The sequence below is a fragment of the Chelonoidis abingdonii genome, chromosome 7 (genome assembly GCF_003597395.2).
Source record: "Chelonoidis abingdonii isolate Lonesome George chromosome 7, CheloAbing_2.0, whole genome shotgun sequence".
Taxonomy (NCBI): domain Eukaryota; kingdom Metazoa; phylum Chordata; order Testudines; family Testudinidae; genus Chelonoidis; species Chelonoidis abingdonii.
In genome coordinates this window covers 111383190-111400964 of record NC_133775.1, presented here as the reverse complement: position 1 = coordinate 111400964, position 17775 = coordinate 111383190, and the positions used below count along the sequence as shown (strand labels likewise).

At 60.7% G+C, this 17775-nt stretch overlaps 1 protein-coding gene and 1 pseudogene across 4 annotated transcripts in view; both read left to right on the top strand.

Annotated features, from left to right (window-relative positions):
- RGS14 (regulator of G protein signaling 14) overlaps positions 1–787 on the top strand; it is an 18690-nt gene extending 17903 nt beyond the window's left edge. For all 4 annotated transcript variants that reach the window (XM_032794754.2, XM_032794757.2, XM_032794753.2 and 1 more), the window contains one exon: positions 228–787. In XM_032794754.2, coding sequence (XP_032650645.1) covers positions 228–472 — 245 coding nt within the window. In that variant the 3' untranslated portion in view covers positions 473–787. The remainder of the gene's footprint in view (positions 1–227) is intronic.
- Positions 788–13732: 12945 nt separating this feature from the next.
- Positions 13733–14972, top strand: LOC116833289 (alpha-2Db adrenergic receptor-like; annotated as a pseudogene).
- Positions 14973–17775: the final 2803 nt, after the last annotated feature.

The following is a 17775-nucleotide window of genomic DNA, read 5'->3' as shown; positions in this document are numbered from 1 at the left end:
GTGCAGGATGGGGACTGTAGGGGCAGGAGTGGGGGGTCTGAGTGCGGGATGGGGACTGTAGGGGCAGGGGAGGGGGGAGTCTGAGTGCGGGAAGGGAAGGGGAGGCTCTGAGGTGGGAGAGGGGAGTCTGAGCCCAGGATGGGGGTTCTGCGTGGGGGAGGGATCTGAGGGTTTTCTGCAGGAGTCTGTCTCTGCCCAATGACTCCACTCTACCCTCGTTCCCCTAGGGCTGGTGGAGCTGCTGAACCGGGCCCAGAGCTGCAGGGCCAACGACCAGCGTGGGCTGCTCTCTAAAGAGGTCCTGGTCCTGCCCGACTTCCTGCAGCTGCCAGAGCAGGATGCTGGCCCCAGCGAGAACTCTGAGTGGCAGCATGGCCCCTGTGATGCCAGCCCCACAGCAAAGGGGGCTAGTGCCCCTTGCCCCCTGGATCCCACACTGGCGCAGCCACCTGTCCACTCTGAACTGAACTGAGGCCCATGCTGCACTTTCTTCAGAGCCAGCATTGAGGATGTCTGGCCCTGATTTCAGGTCAACTCTGGTGCCCTGGCCAACTCCTGCGTCCTTAAACTGCCCCGGCAGTTTCAGAAAACTACAGTATTCTCCACTTCCTGTCCTAAACTGTTGTGTAGTGTTGCTGTGAGTTGTTAAACAGCTTCCTCGTTCCACCCTAGAGGTGGCTGCATCTCAGTGGCAAGTGAAGTGAGCCTGTATATAGTTTGTATGTCAGTTATTTGTAAAGCACTTTGGGATGTAAGATATGCTTGATTAACCACCTACGTGGCCCAGCGCCTCTGCTTATGTCACCAGTCCTCGCTATGGGTACAACGGGGGATGGGAGCCAGCCTATGTCTGCGCAGAGTGGGCCATGGAGATTTGACAGCTGCCTTCAGGAGGAGGCTCCCTGGAGTAACCTGCCAGTGAGGAGGGGGATGGTGGCTGGTGGCACATCAGGATGAGGAGGATGGGGAGAGTTAGAGCAGGAGCAGCTCCCTGGGGTGGCCCTTAGATGCACCTCACTGGGGTCTCTGCCAGACAGCTGCCCCCGTTTAGCTCCAGAAGTGCGGGCGTGCAAACCCCAAACCCTCAGCTGCTACAGGGCTGCAGCAGGGCCTGGCTGCTCCTAGCAAGTGAGAGCCCATGCGCTAGCCCCAGGGTACAGGAGTTCCCAAGCCCAGTCTGGCTGGATGGGTTGCATCTCCTGGGAGCTGGACCCTGTGCCCAGTGGGAGGCTGGGGGCAGATATGGGGCTGCGAGGGGAGCCCAGAGTCCCCCAGGCCATGCCAGCTTGTTGGCTGTGGTGCTGCTTTGCATGCTAAGGACGGCTGAGGAGGCGGCTGCTCCTCATTGACTGTCCTCATCTGCATGTGGCAGCACCTCATCAGGCTGTGTGTGAACGGAGAGTGGAAGAGGCAAGCAGCTGCCTGCAGACTGTTGCATAGTCCGGTAGGCAGGGGTGGGGGTGTGACTGGCCATGCACAGGGGCAAGGGGCAGCAGAGAACACGGCAGGTGATACTGCAAAGAGCTAGGCTGTTGGGGGTTACACGAGGGGCACGTTTCCCTCATCAACGCCTCTCCAGTGACCCAGGGCGGTGCTAGGGGGCGCTGTGCCACAGGGAGTGGGGCAGGGTCTGTCCCAGGGCCCCAGGGCGGCGCTAGGGGGCGCTGTGCCGCAGGGAGCGAGGTGGGGTCTGTCCCAGAGCCCCAGGGGGGCACTAGGGGGCACTGTGCCACAGGGAGCAGAGCGGGGTCTGTCCCAGGGCCCCAGGGGGGCGCTACGGGGCGCTGGGCCGCAGGGAGCGGGGCAGGGTCTGTCCCAGGGCGGCACTAGGGGGCGCTGTGCCGCAGGGAGCGAGGTGGGGTCTGTCCCAGAGCCCCAGGGGGGCGCTAGGGGGCGCTGTGCTGCAGGGAGCTGGGCAGGGTCTGTCCCAGGGCCCCAGGGTGGCACTAGGGGGCGCTGTGCCGCAGGGAGCAGGGCGGGGTCTGTCCCAGGTCCCCAGGGTGGCACTAGGGGGCGCTGTGCCGCAGGGAGCGAGGTGGGGTCTGTCCCAGAGCCCCAGGGCGGCGCTAGGGGGTGCTGTGCCACAGGGAGCGGGGCGGGGTCTGTCCCAGGGCCCGAGGGCGGCGCTAGGGGGCGCTGTGCCACAGGGAGCGGGGTGGGGTCTGTCCCAGGGCGGCACTAGGGGGCGCTATGCCGCAGGGAGCGGGGCGGGGTCTGTCCCAGGGCCCCAGGGTGGCACTAGGGGGTGCTGTGCCACAGGGAGCGAGGTGGGGTCTGTCCCAGGGCCCCAGGGGGGCGCTAGGGGGCGGTGTGCCGCAGGGAGGGGGGCGGGGTCTGTCCCAGGGTGACACTAGGGGGCGCTATGCCTCAGGGAGCGGGGTGGGGTCTGTCCCAGGGCCCCAGGGCGGCGCTCGGGGGCGCTATGCCGCAGGGAGCAGGGTGGGGTCTGTCCCAGGGCCCCAGGGTGGCACTAGGGGGCGCTGTGCCGCAGGGAGCGGGGCGGGGTCTGTCCCAGGGTGACACTAGGGGGCGCTATGCCGCAGGGAGCGGGGTGGGGTTTGTCCCAGGGCCCCAGGGCGGCGCTCGGGGGCGCTATGCCGCAGGGAGCAGGGCGGGTCTGTCCCAAGGCCCCAGGGTGGCACTAGGGGGTGTTATGCCTCAAGTAGTGGAGTGGGGTCTGTCCCAGGGCGGTGCTAGGGGGCGCTGTGCCGCAGGGAGTGGGGTGGGGTCTGTCCCAGGGCCCCAGGGCGGCACTAGGGGGCGCTGTGCCGCAGGGAGCGGGGCGGGGTCTGTCCCAGGGTGGCACTAGGGGGTGCTGTGCCGCAGGGAGCAGGGCGGAGTCTGTCCCAAGGCTCCAGGGTGGCACTAGGGGGCGCTGTGCCGCAGGGAGCGGGGTGGGGTCTGTCCCAGGGCAGCGCTAGGGGGCGCTGTGCCACAGGGAGCAGGGCGGGTCTGTCTCAGGGCAGCGCTAGGGGGTGACATGGGGAACGGGGCGGGGTCTGTCCCTGTTCCCCAGGGCAGTGCTAGGGGGTGCTGTGGTGGCTGGCCGGGGTGGGGAAGAGTTTGCAGGAAGTGGGGGCTTATTCTACCGTCTATTCTCCCTGTAGATTTCTACTTCACTTCCAGCCTAAGCTGCTGAGCACAGTCCCATGTGCTGACCAGTAGCCGCTGTGTCCCAGCCCAGAGGCAGCTGCAGCCTCAGTCCTTTGGCAGGGGCTGCATATTGACCCTTTGCTCTGCCCCCGAGAAGCAGGAAAGAGAGTCTGGGTGGGTCGTGTATTCACTGAGCGATGCTGCTGCTCTGGGCTTAGCCCCCCACCCAACGTGCCCCACCTCACACAGCGGGCACCGGGTTGCACCAGAGCGTTTGAGAGGCTGGCTCTGCTGGCTGGTGGGGTGTACAGGCAGGAGGGACAGGGCTGCCCTGCCAACCTGGAGCAGCTTGGAACAGGCACCCAGCAGGGGGTGAGTAAGTGGGGAGGAGGCCATGGCTCAGACATGGGCGAGGACCTGTTTTCTCACTGACCAGGTGCCCTGGTCCCGAGGCTGCCTCCCCCTCACTCTGTGCAAGGGCCCCTCAGCCTGGGACCTGCTTGGGCTGGGCAGGTCCTGGGGCAGCTCAGTTCTCCCCGTGGAGCTGGCAGGAAGGGGGACACTTTGTTTGGGGGGTGCTACTGCCAATCTGGATAGTGACATTCCTGAGATCCGGGGGGCATCCGATCTGCCCACCTCCCCAGGGCACTTGTGGGGCAGGTCCACAAGCCAGTGAGGGTAGCGCAGCAGTGCTCCGGGCATGCCATACCCTAGTGCCAAAGGCTGGGGAAATAGAGGAGGGAGGGATTAATTCACCCTGGGTATCCCACTAGCTGTGCAGGCTGCAGGGGGCCTGATGGGGTCTGGTTCCGCCACGGTGGGGTCTGGGCTCGCCCCAGCCTGCTGTGCCCCCCTCCCCCGGGCCTAGATGCCATCAGACCTGCTGGGTCTGCCCAGGTACCAGGCAGAGTGCACTGGCGAGCTCTCCTTATCCCCATGACGATGGCCCCCACGGTACTACGCTGCAGCTGTCCCTGGGACAGGCTTACTGGCAGCAAACAGTCTCAGCCAGAAGCCAGTGGACATGGGGGCTGGGTAGGACCAAGGAAGTGGGCAAGGGACACTGCAGGGTAACTCTCGGCTGCACTGCTTGCTGGATTGCTCTGCGCTGGGAGCGCCAGGCCATCCTGCCAGATGGGTGCAGCGGGGGGCAGGGCTGGCTGGGAGTTCCTGGCCCCCCCGAGGCAGGGGGGCACACTTGCTAATCAGAAACAGCCTGTCCCCGCCCTGGTCTGAGCAGCTCTGTCCGGCCCCACAGCTGGGCTCCCTCTGTGCTGCTGGCCTCCAGGCCAGATGCATTCACTGGAAACCTTCAGCAGCTGGGCTGTCCTGCTGCTTGGATTGTGGCGGTGCCTGGATGCAGGGAGGCAGGCCCTGCCCTGGCAGCATCGCCCTGCAGTCGAGACACATGAGCTGGTTATCATCTCGCTGTCACAGGGCAGGAGCTGAGCCCAGACACGTCCAGGGACTGGCCCAAAGTCACGCAATCTATGGTGAGGCTGGGAACTGAGCCCAACCCAGTCACTCGCCCACAAGGCCACACGGGCAGACAGCTGGGAGCAGGCAGAGCCAGCAGTCTCTGCTAGTCCCATGACAGGCCTGTCTCCTGCAGGACCCCGGGACAGCACCTTCTGCTGCGCCAGAGTGAGTCCTCAGTGCAGCTGGGGAGCAGGGAGCCATGGAGCCCGGCACAAAGGTACCACAGGCTGGGGGGAGCCTTCAGCCTAGCAGAGGTGCTGAGCCTGTCACCACAGCACCCGTCAGGCCCTGGACCCAGGCTGGGCTTTTGTGGGGAAAGGTGCATGGGGTTCTGGCATCAGCGCAACCCAGCTGCAGCGTGGGGGGGCGAGGGGGAACGGGTTGGACCCTGTGTCCGGGATGCCACCTGATGTGCTGGGGTCCCACTGCATCCGCCTGTTCCACCAGCCCGGGTTTCCCCACCCTGTCCTTGCTGTGCCAGGTGCTCGAGCCTTCTCTAGCACACGCACCAGTAAGGCCACAGCCAGCTGCAGACGCAGACTGAAATCAACTCTGTGTGGGAAGATTCGGCTCAGCGTTTTATCCAGCACTCACATGCACACTTCCTTTGGGGTGTAAATCCAGAATAATATTGTCTTGTGCTGTACAGGGAGATCTGCACAATGCAAGCTCATAAAAATCTCCCCCACACTTTTTGCCTCCCCAGATACGAATGGCACAAACTGAGTTTTGAAATGAACAAGAAATAAGTTTATTAACTATGAAAGGTAAATGTTAAGTGATTATAAGGGATAGCAAACCGAACAAAGCAGTTTACTGAGCAAATAAAACAAAACACACAAACTAAGCGCAATACGCTACAGAGACAGGTTACACACAGTAACTTCTCCCCCAAGGGTTGTTTGGGCAGGTTGGAGCGTTTCTGCAGCTCAGAGTTCCAGTTATGTCTCTTCACAGGCTAGACTCCTGGTCTCAGCCCCTGCCTTCCCCTAGCTTAGTCCCTTGGTTTCTGCAGGAACTTTCCGCAGTCTCTCCTCTCAGGCGGGGAGGCAATGGAGGGCCCAGATTGCCTTGCTTCCCAGCCTTACATAGAATGTACACAAGGTGGGAAGCCTTTGTTTCCAGTGGAAAAGTGCCAGCAGTGTCCAAGGTGTCAGAGCAGCCATGAGACAAGGTTTATTTGCTGGGAAGGAACTCCTGGGAAGATGGAGGAGCCACCAGGGAGAATATTCCTAATTTCCGATACAGAAATTATACATTCACACACTGGATAAACATAGACAGTAAATCACAATGTTTCAGTGATACCTCACATGTCCCATCTAGTATAAAACACATCTTAGTTATACCCTATTCAGATCAGAACAATATTTCTATGAAGAATATGGGGTGTAACATCACAGAGTGCTCCTGCGGAAGGGAGCCGGGCCCCCTGAGCTCAGCGCTGATGCCAGTGCCCTGTGGTGCACACTGCTTGCCCCTGGTGCTGCCAATTGCTGCAGGCACTATAGGATGGCTGCTGAGTGCTCCACAATCCTCTGTACAAGGTGCCCAGCCCAGTGTGACTGCAGGAGCAGCAGTGCTGGCTGAAAAGGGCCCTGACAGCTGGTGCCCACCTGAGCCACCTGCACCTGGAGCCAGCTGTTGATTCCGCCCTGTGGCCAGACCTCACTGTGCAGCGACGCTTGGGCCAGGCCAGCCAGAGCTGGCTGAGGGTCCTGTGGGGAGAGTGTTCCCCTCTGAAAGACACGGGCCCTTCCTGTGTCCCCAGCAGCCGCCCAGCTCCCCCCAGAAGCAGGGTGGAAAAGGCCGTTCCCAAGTCCACAGAGGAGATCCAGGCTGCCAAGAAGGTAACCAGCCCTGATGGGATGCTCAGTGCTGGAGGGTGGGAGGTGTTCTGAGCAGGGACCCCATGCCCAGGCAGGGTTTGTTCTCTAGGGGTGGTGTCTCTGAGTGAGTCATGGGAGACTCTGAATGAGGACCCACACCGAATCGGGCTGGTTCTCCATGGTGGGGCTCTAAGAACCCACACCGGGTCAGGCTGGTTCTCTGGGGGGGCGGGATCTGAGGACCTACACCGAGTCGGGCTGGTTCTCCATATGGGGGTTCTAAGGACCCACACTGGGTTGGGCTGGTTCTCCATGGGGGAGGCTCTGAGGACTCACACTGGGTCAGGCTGGTTCTGCATGGTGGGGGGTCTGAGGACCCTCACCGTGTCAGGCTGGTTCTCCATGGGGGGGCTCTGAGGCCCAATACCAGGTTGGGATGGTTATCCATGCGGGGCGGGGCTCTGATGCCCTACACTGGGTCAGGCTGGTTCTCCATGGGGGGGCTCTGAGGACCCACACTGGGTTGGGCTGGTTCTCCATGGGGGAGGCTCTGAGGACCCACACTGGGTCGGACTGGTTCTCCATGGCGAGGCTCTGAGGACCCACACTGAGTCGGGCTGATTCTCAATGGAGGAGGCTGTGAGGACCCACACCGGATCGGGCTGGTTCTCCATGGGGGGGGCTGTGAGGACCCTTACCGTGTCAGGCTGGTTCTCCATGGGGGGGCTCTGAGGACCAATACCAGGTCGGGCTGGTTCTCAATGGGGGGCGGGGCTCTGAGGCCCTACACTGGGTCAGGCTGGTTCTCCATGGGGGGGCTCTGAGGACCCACACTGGGTCGGGCTCGTTCTCCATGGGGGAGGTTCTGAGGACCCACACTGGGTCAGGCTGGTTCTCCATGGGGGAGGCTCTGAGGACCCACACTGGGTCAGGCTGGTTCTCCATGGGGGAGGCTCTGAGGACCCACACTGGGTCGGGCTGGTTCTCCATGGGGGAGGCTCAGAGGACGCACACTGGGTCGGGCTGGTTCTCCCTGCCCGGAGGCTGGCGCTAGTGGGGCTGTGTGCTATGTTCTCTCTTCCCAGGCGTTCCGCACAGCCCAGAAGTCTCTCTCTAGCCAGGAGGACACCAGTGGCTCCCAGGTACCTGCCATCTCCTTTGCTGCCTATTAGGAGCCATGCGGGCCCAGCTCAGGTGCTGCTCCCAGGCCACGTGCCTAGCAAACCTCATGTGGGTCTGCATGCACCCTCAAGGACCCCGAACCTGGGAAGGGCCCAGGAGCTTCTAGAGGGGCTTGGGCTGAGGCTGTCAGGGCAGTGCCCAGGCAGGGGCTGAGGGTGGCAGGGCAGGGCCTGGGTGGCCTGGGCTGAGGGTGGCAGGATAGTGCCATGGGTGGGGACTGAGGGTGGCAGGGCAGTCCCAGGTGGCCTGGGCTGAGGGTGGCAGGGCAGTGCCCAGGTGTGACGTTATTGATATAAACTGGGACCATATAGAACATGGTTTGAAACCAAGGTCCTTTAGTGGCACCAAATCTTATGTAAAGGGGGTCATATAAGGTGTCTAAGACCAGGTTATGGGTTGCTGGTTATGATTATGCTGTCTGTATGTATGTGTCATTTTGTAGTTGAAGTTATGAGTATTGGATCTATACTGTCTGTATTTCAAATTGGTGCTGTAGTTCTGGGTGACACCCCAGACAAGTTGGTGTTAACTCTGCCTAGCCTGCTTGATGGCCCATTAAGAATCATCAGCTACACAATTGACCCATTGAGAGAAGGCAGGTGCTCCTTGTAACTCAGCAGGGTCTGCAGGGACTTGCCCATGTAACGGCAGGCTCCATTTTGCTGTAATTTTCCACAGTAAGAACAAAGGAGTGTTCTTACACCTGGAAGAGCCTATATAAGGCTGATGCCTCATCTCCATCTTGTCTTCAGTCCTGCTTCTTACCTCTGGAGGGACTTTGCTACAAGCTGAAGATCTACACAAGGGAATGATGACCCATCCCAGCAGGGGATGTTCTCCAGAGGCTTGATTTGAACCTGCAGTTTACTCCATCACTGCTGCAAGCCTGAACTAAGAACTTTGTCGTTACTGTATGTAATTGATTCCATTTAACCAATTCTAGCTCTTGACCTTCTACCTTTTTCCTTTATAAATAAACCTTTTGATTTTAGAGTTCTAAGGATTGGCACCAGCGTGATTTGTGGGTGAGATGATGTGATAACGAAACACATCCCGCCACCGCAGTACTAGGAGTTGAGCCGATGTGGCTCCACGCACCACTGGGGGAGGGAAAACCCGTTTACAACCCCCCTACTAACTACATTTCCCCAGAGTCCTTGACCCAGATCAATATCGCGTCGACCTTTACTCAGTCCTGAGCAGTATACTACACGTGGTTGAGATGGTGAATGGTTGATGAAACGAAGAAAGTAAGCCGGATTCCACGCGAAAGGATGTGAAAAGCCTGTTATGATAAAAAAGTTGTGTTCCTTTAAAATCTATATTTTTTACAACAGTAAACCGGCTTGTTCGCAGAAATTAATCCGTGAAAGCGCGCGCGCGGAGAATAGTGGTAGGCAGAGGTCCTCCATGTGTGGTCAGCCTCCGTGAGGGTCACCCGTGTCGCCGAGTTAGCCCGGCCCGCTGTGCTCAATCATGACTCTATGTGTAACCCATTAGTATGAGCGATGTACCTCCACTGCTCCCTACTATATTTTGACCCCACCCACCGTACACCCGCATGGGACATTACAGACTGTATGTACTATATGCTAACCCATACCAAATACCAGAGTCCCCCCGTACTCTGTATGTTGCCGCCTGACTAGATGACATAGCCAAACTCTGTGTATCATCCTTATTTAAATATTCTCTAATAAACATATTGACCTGGTTGTGACGTTAGGAGTGTAATGTAATTCTCATTGAAAAGTGACAGGGCCAGAAGAGTTAATTAACTGCACCTCCACGACTGACCTACCCATGGGTGAACCTTAAGGAGCTGGTTAGCAGATATTGTAAATGAACAGAGCTTTTTATGCAGGTCTGCATTGTTAGAGGTAGGAAGGGTAGATGTTTTGCTCAGTTTGGGATGCCAGCAAACAAGTCTTGTCTATTGGCTATATTTAAATTCAAAGATCAGAAAGGATATTAGCATTTAGAGTGGAATAGTATGTGATGGTAGCGTCTGTGTGTCTCTTGAAGGTTGTGGTCACCTGTATCTGAACTGTTTGATGGATTAATTACTCTGTGCTAATTGCCAGAGATTTGTGGAGAAGAGTTGAGCCTATTGTTTTCTCAGGCCGAAAGGCTGCTTGAAACGTATAAGAAGCTCGGAGCACGATCCTGCTTCATCTCAGATCTGCTTGGGTTTCGAGGAAACGGGGGAACCTTAAGCCACAAGGATTGAGATCCCCAGTCATTGACTGGAGCCACCCTGAATATGGACGTTGGACTATAACCTGTGACTATTTCTAAAAGGACTTTTTGGCTAACTACAGCCAAGATTCTACTATGTATCTGAACCTCAGAAATTGAATTTCAAGTGTGCTATGTATATGTATCTTTTAACCAACACTCTCTCTTCTTTTTTTCTAATAATTTTAGCTTAGTTAATGAAATTGGCTTGTAGCGTGTATTGTGTGTAAGATCTAGTTTATAATTGAACCCGAGTATGTGCTGATCCTTTGGATTGGAAGAACCTTTTCTCTTTATATGATGAAGTAAATTTCAGGAATCACTCATCATATCTGACAGGGTGTTCTGGACAGAGGCCTGAAGGTGGGCACTTTAAGGAACTGCGTGGTTCAAACTTCTAAGTAACCAGTGAGTACTATAGAGCTGTTTTGTGCTGATTGGTAAATCTAAGTAGTGGAATAACCACCAGCATTTGGATTTGTCTGCCCTGTTTTGTTTGCAGTTCACCCGATTGAGTGACCTCGGCTGGTCTCACGGGCAGCACGGTCACACCTGGGTCTGGGGCTTGATCCTTTGGGGTTAAGAGAACCATTTTCTTTACTGGGGTGTGGTTTTCAAACCATTCATCCCCAGGACGTCGTGGACTGTGGTGATACTGGAACTGGAGTGTCTAAGGAAATTGCTTGTGGACTTGTGGTAGTAGCCAGTGGGTGAAACCGAAGTTATTTGTGTCTGGCTGGTTTGGTTTGCCTTAGAGGTGGAAAACCCCAGCCTTGGGCTGTGACTGCCCTGTTGAGCATTGGTCCTGGATTGGCACTCCGGTTGGATCCACCAGAACCACATCGTCACACCAGGCAAAGGCTGAGTTTTGGCAGGCCGCCGTGGCCCGAGGTGACTGGGCTGGGAATGAGGTGGCAGGCGAGTGCCAGGTGGCGCGGGCTGAGGGTGGCAGGCAGTGCGCAGACCGGGGGATGAGACTGTCAGGCTGTGCCAGGCAGGGTCTGAGTGTGGCAGGGCAGTGCTGAGGTGGCCTGGGCTGAGGGGGCAGGGCAGTGCTCAGGTGACCTGGGCTGAGCGGTGGCAGAGCAGTGCCCAGCGGGGCTGAGGCTGTCAGGCAGTGGCCAGGCAGAGTCTGAGCGGTGGCAGTCTTGCGAGTGCCTGGGGGTGGGGGCTGAGGGCAGGCAGTGCCCAGGCAGGGACTTGAAGAAGGTTAGCAGGCCATGCCCGATGGTGGCAGGGCTGAGGGGTGGCAGGCAGTGCCCAGGCAGGGGCTGAGGGTGGCAGGGCCGTGCCCAGTGTGTTGGGGCGCTGCGCACGGGACCTGCGCCGTGCCCAAGTGCTCGTGCTTGGTGCTGGTGGCAGGGCAGCTGCCATGGGCAGGGGTGGGCTTGAGTGTGGTGCGGTCCACTGCCCGCATGTGGGGATGCTGAGGGTGGCAGGGCAGTGCCCAGGCAGGGGCTGAGGGTGGCAGGGCAGGGCTTGGGTGGCCTGGGCTGAGGGTGGCAGGGCTGGGCCATGGGCGGGGGCTGAGGGTGGCAGGGCAGTGCCCAGGCAGGGGCTGAGGGTGGCAGCGCATTGCCCAAGTGGCCTGGGCTGAGGGTGGCAGGGATGTGCCCAGGCAGGGACTGAGGGTGGCAGGGCCGTGCCCAGGTGGCCTGGGCTGAGGGTGGCAGGGCCGTGCCCAGGCAGGGACTGAGGGTGGCAGGGCCGTGCCCAGGTGGGAGCTGAGGCGGGCAGGGCAGGGCCTGGGTGGCCTGGGCTGAGGGTGGCCCGGCAGTGGCCGGGGTGCCTGCCCCATGGAGGTGGCTGTGTCAGCCTGAGCCTGTTTCATCTGCATCTCTAGGAAATGGCGCCTCGCGCTGACCAGCCGGAGCAGACCTGAGGGGCAGGAGCTGCCCGCGTGCTGGTGGCAGGACGTGATACCTAACCGGAGCTAGAGCCCGGGCTGTCCTGTAGCTTGGCAGTGCCCAGTCTTGGCGCCCACGGTGCCTGTGTTGCAATGGCGATGTCTGTCTGTCCGTTCGTCCTGTCTGGAGGGAAACGTGGGTAAATAAAGGCACTGCCTGGCTGTGTTTTCGCCTCGCTATTCACTCCCTGCCGGGGTGATCAATGCAGGGCCGGGTGCCGGGGGTGCTGCCCCCTCATCCACTGGGGGGCAGGGCTTTCTCCTCTGCTTTTCAACCCTTTGTGCCCTCCCGCCCACTCACTATCACCTGTCATGCCTGGCTACCACACAGAGCCCTGTCCACCGGGCCCTCAGCTTGACCAGGGTTCTTAGCAGCCCCTGCCGGGCAGAGAGGTGACCTGGAAACGGTTCGAGCCCTCCCCTCGCAGCAGTGTCACAGAAAGGGCTCCTCCCCAGCTCCCCGCGCCCCCACCCAGCTCCCCATGCCCCCTGCTCAACTCCCGGTGCCCCCCACCCACCTCCCGGTGCCACCGCACCTCCTGGTGCCCTCCACCCAGCTCCCCATGCCCCCTCCCCAGCTCCCTGTGCCCAGGAAGTGGGGCGGATTTGCCCTGGGAATGTCGCAGGGGGGTTATACTGGGGATGGGGAACTTCCCTTGAAGGAAGCTACCTGAGCTGTAACCTGAGCCATGGGGGGGGGGCGAGGGAAGAAGTGACACCTTCTGCCTGGGGAAACTGGACAAAGGAGAGGAGGAGCTGGGGGGAGAGGGGAGAAAGCTGCTGGAGGAGTTTTTGTTTTTCTGTCTCGGGCTGGGGGGTGCAATGCAGGGAACCCCAAGCTGGGGTCTAAGCTCCCTGAACCCCCCAGAAGGACTTGACTGAGGCGTCTTGGTTGTACCAACAAGCTCCGCTTGGCACTGTGTTCCTGTCGGTTAATAAACCTTCTGTGTTACTGGCTGGCTGAGAGTCAGGGTGAATCTCAGGAAGAAGGGTGCAGGGCCCTGACTCACCCACACTCTGTGACACCCCTTTCAGCTCCAAGTGCCCCCCCCCCACCTCTCCCCCAGGGCCTGGTAGTGTGTGCTCATCCTAGCCCAGCCCAGCTGCCCCCAGCCCCCCATTTAGGCAACCCTCCTCCAATGTGTGGGGATGAGGTCAGCCAGGCAGAATCCCACCTTGGGGCCCTTTCCAGCTGTGCTGCACCCCCAGTATCGCCCCCCCCATTGTACCCCTTCTCCTCGAGTATTGGCCCCCCACTGCACTCCTCCAGTATCATGCCCCCACTGGGCCCCTCCTCCCCAGTATCATTCCCTGGGCCCCTCCCCCACACCTCAGGTATTAGTCCCCCACTGCGTTCCCCTCAGTATCATCCCTCCTCAGTAGCGCCCCCCAGTCCCTTCTTTGAGTATTGTTCCCCACCCCATCCACTGTGCCCAGACCCCAGTATCATCCTCTTGCTCTGCCCCTCCCCCTAAGTATGGCCCCCTTGGGGCTGGAGGTGCCCAGTGTCCTGGTGGCAGGGGGCATGGCAGGAACTCCCGAACCCTTTAAATGTTGGCAGCAAATTTCCTCCCCATTGCCTGCAGCTGCTTGGGCTCCAGCCAGTCATGTCAGCCCCTCCCTCCCGTCCTGGGGCAGGGCCCAGGCTGCTCAGTGCTGGAGCAGTGCTGCCGGGCTCCACACGCCCGGCCTGCTGCACACTGGCTCCCTCAGTGGGAGAGGACGGGAAGGAAGGGGGCAGCAGTCCCTGGGAGGACAGATCTTTCCAGCACCTGGGTGAGACTCCTACCAGCTCTGCTGCGTCCTGGGACCATCCCCTCCCCATGGGGCACTGGAGACGTCTGACCATGGCACTGTGCCATCTGGTCACCCAGGCCAGACAAGGCAGGCAGCGCTGGGCTGGCCCTGCTCCTCTGGCATACACAGGGCTGTTGGCAGGTGAGGATGCTGGGGCCTGCCAGGCGGGCATGGGTGGTGCTGCCCCCTTCCATGGGCAGCTCCCTGCATGGAGGGTCCGGCCTTGCCTGGGAACGTAGCTGGGATGGAGAAGGCCAGCTCCCCCGCTGTTCCCCTCAACGCATCTGGAAATGGCAGCAGAGGGCAGCCAGGGGTGGCCCCACACTCCCCCCTGGCCTTGGCGCTCATCCTGCTGGCCGTGCTCTCCATCATCCTGGCCATGCTGCTGGGCAACGCGCTGGTGGTGGTGACTGTCTTCACCAGCCAGGCCCTCAAAGCCCTGCAGAACCTCTTCCTGGTGTCTCTGGCTTCAGCCAACATCCTTGTGGCCACCCTCATCATCCCCTTCTTGGCCAACAAGCTGCTGGGCTCCTGGGGCTTCAGCAGCCTCTGGTACAGCCTCTACCTGGCACTGGCCACGCTCTTCTGCACCTCCTCCATCCCGCACCTGTCTGCCATCAGCCTGGACCACTACTGGCCTGTTGCCAGGGCTGCCGGGTTCAACTTCCAGAGTCAAGGTCATGATCGGTGCCATGTGGGCCATCGCTAGCCTGTCTCCCTGCCAGCCCTGTTCACGGCCCAGCCACAGGCCAGGAAGCGCCTGCTGAACAACGATATCTGGTACATGCTGGCCTCCTGCACCGCCTCCTGCTTCACCCCCTGCCTCACCATGCTCCCTGTGTACTACAGGATTTATCGCATCATCAAGCACAGGTGCTGCAGCATTGTCTCCGCCAGGCCTGGCATGGCCCAGCGCCCCTCCCGTGTCAGCTCCTGCTTGTCCACTGCCACCTGCAGAGCAGGACACAAGCACAGAGCAGGGCAGCCAGTGTGCCCACAAGCTGGGGCCAGCTCGTCTCTGCAGGCAGTGGCCAGAGGAGGAGAACAACAGCGCCAGTGCCAGCCTGAGAAGGCTCAGGAGGCCTTCCTGGGCACTGGCTCGAGGCCCCTGGCGGTGGGGTGAGCAGCAGAACATGTCCATCTCCAGGAGACGGCTGGTGCAGGCGCGGGAGCGCGGGTTCCCCTTTGTCCTGGCCATGGGGATCGGTGCCTTTGTCCTGTGCTGGTTCCCCTTCTTCACCTACAGTCTGGGGTCGCTGCCACATCTCCAAGCTCCTCTTCAGCTTCTTCTTCTGGATTGGCTACTGCAACAGCTGCCTTAACCCAGTCATGCACACGTCTTCAACGGGGACCTCCGCAGGCTCCTCTCCAAGGCCCCGCGCTGGCGCCACTCCTCTGCTCGGCCAGACCCCAGCAAAGCCCCTGCACGACTGTCCCCTTCTGGCTGAGGTCATTTCCAGCTGGGTACCAAACTGCTCTTGGCCTCCAGCCCCTGTGCTGGGCTATGTGACACAGGAGAAAAGCTGGGGTGTGGGGCTGTGTCCTGGCCTGGGGTTTAGGAGCCCTGGGATTATGGGTTGGGTGGCCCAGGCTGTGAGCAGAGTGGGGCTGGAAACTCCAGCTGCCAACTTTAGTTTACAGCTATTGAAAAACATGCAGATTTTGGGTATTTTAATAACAGACTGAATCACAGGCCAGGCCCTGGTGTCTGGCTCTTGGGCAGGGCCAGGCCCCAGCATCTGGCTCCTGTGCCAGGCCCCTGCGTCCAGCTGCTGGGCTGCGCCAGGGCTCCACCATCTGGCTCTTGGGCTGCGCTGGCCTGGGACTCCACCATCTGGCTCTTGCACTGGGCTGAGCTGGGGCTCCACCGTCTGGCTCTTGAGCTGGGCTGGGCTGGGTTGGGACTCCACCATCTGGCTCTTGGGCTGGGCTGGGCTGGGCTGGGTCGGGTCGGGACTCCACTGTCTGGCTCTTGCACTGGGCTGGGCTGGGCCGGGACTCCACCGTCTGGCTTTTGGGCTAGGCTGGGGCTCCACCATCTGGCTCTTGGGCAGGGCTGGGCCGGGCTGGACCTCCACCATCTGGCTCTTGGGCTGGGTTGGGTCGGGACTCCACCATCTGGCTCTTGGGCTGGGCTGGGCTGGGGCTCCACCGTCTGGCTCTTGGGCAGGGCTGGGCTGGACTGGGACTCCACTGTCTGGCTCTTGGGCTGGGCCGGGCCGGGCTGTGACTCCACCGTCTGGCTCTTGGGCCGGGCTGGGCCGGGCTGGACCTCCACCATCTGGCTCTTGGGCTGGGTTGGGTCGGGGCTCCACTGTCTGGCTCTTGGGCAGGGCTGGGCTGGGCTGGGACTCTACTGTCTGGCTCTTGGGCAGGGCTGGGCTGGACTGCAACTCCACTGTCTGGCTCTTGGGCTGGGCCGGGCCGTGACTCCACCGTCTGGCTCTTGGGCTGAGCTGGACCGTGACTCCACCGTCTGGCTCTTGGGCTGGGCTGGGCTGGGCTGGGGCTCCACCGTCTGGCTCTTGGGCAGAGCTGGGCTGGGCTGAGGCTCCACCGTCTGGCTCTTGGGCAGGGCTGGGCTGGACTGGGACTCCACTGTCTGGCTCTTGGGCTGGGCCGGGCCGGGCCAGGCCAGGACTCCACCGTCTGGCTCTTGGGCAGGGCTGGGCTGGACTGGGACTCCACTGTCTGGCTCTTGGGCTGGGCCGGGCCGGGCCGGGCCAGGACTCCACCGTCTGGCTCTTGGGCTGAGCTGGGCCGTGACTCCACTGTCTGGCTCTTGGGCTGGGCTGGGCTGGGGCTCCACCGTCTGGCTCTTGGACTGGGCTGGGCCGGGGCTCTGTTTCTGGTTCCTGGGCCACGCTGGGCCCACGGGGGCCCCAGGCAGCAGCTGAGCATTGGCACGGTGCCCAGCAGGACTCTCTCTGCCCTGGCATCTGGGGACACGCATGGAGAAGCCTGAGTCTGAGCCCTGGCGAGGAGGGTGTGGTGGTCTCACAGTCTCAGGGTGGAGATGTTTGGGCCCAGCCAGGCCTGGAGATTGGGCAGCAGACTGGTCCTTTGCTTGGCCTAGGGGATCTCTGGTGTGTCCAGCCCCTCTGGTCTGGGGCAATTAGCTCGGCAGGTTGGAGCCAGGTCTGAGCCTGCCCTGGCAAGCCCCTCCCACAGGAGAGGGAGGGGATCCCAGGGATTCCTGCGGGCTGTTCCAGGGGGACACAGGAGCGCCTGGTTCCGGGTCCTGTCACTGACAGAGACCAGTGCCAGCTGCTGCAGACGAAGGTGCCAGACCCCTGCAGCTGGCAGGAAGGGGGAACCTGCCCACAGAGTTAGCAGCTGGCTCTTGCCCTGGAGCTGGAGGGCTCATGGCCCTTCTGTTTTTACTCTCTAATGTCAATGGCTGTTCTCAGCTGAGAACAGCTCAGCAGCTGAGCCTGCCCTGAAGCCTAGTTTCCTTCTGGTCCCAGTGCTCTCTTGTGGCAGGGAATTCCACAGGCTAATGGTGTGTAGTATAAACCATGCTGCCCCCAGGCAGGAACAAGGCCCCAAGAGCTGTTCCCTGCCCATCTCGTGGGCTTGGGCAGAGCTTAGCCCAAATAATCCAGCTGCCCAGAGGCAGGAGTACCCCACGTCCGGGCTCCCGGACACTGCCCCTTTTCTGAGCCTCTTCTCTGGCTGGCGGGTTCGTCAAATAACAGGCAATGTCCGGGCTCTCTACAGAGCAGAGCGCCGATTGGTCCCTCCCCTGCCTCTGCGGCTGATTGGTCCATTCCCCTGCTGCCGCAGCTGCTGGCTCCTGCCCTCCCAGGCTCTGCTCCCAGCCCTGGGGAGGGGGGTCCCTGTGTGAGGAAGTGGGGCTGTTTTTAATGTTCCCTCTGAATACTGTGTGGGGGCCTCAGTTCCTGGCCGACCCTCTGTCGCCTGGCAACTAATGGCCAGGCCCTTCCCCCCTGCAAGGGGATGCTAAAGGTGGGGGAGAACAAAGAGGTCAGGTGACCTCCTGGCCCTGGAAAGAGGCTGAGCAGAGAGGAGGGGCTGGAGGGGTTGTGAGTCTGGAGCTGGCTGGGGACTAGGAGTGAAGGGCAGACCTGGGGGTCTGGCTCACCGCCCCCCAGAATGGACCTGGCCAAGGGGTCTGGTTCACTGTACCTACAAACTCTGTTTTAGACCCTGTTCCTGTCATCGAATAAACCTCTGTTTTACTGGCTGGCTGAGAGTCACGTCTGACTGCAAAATGGGGGTGCAGGACCC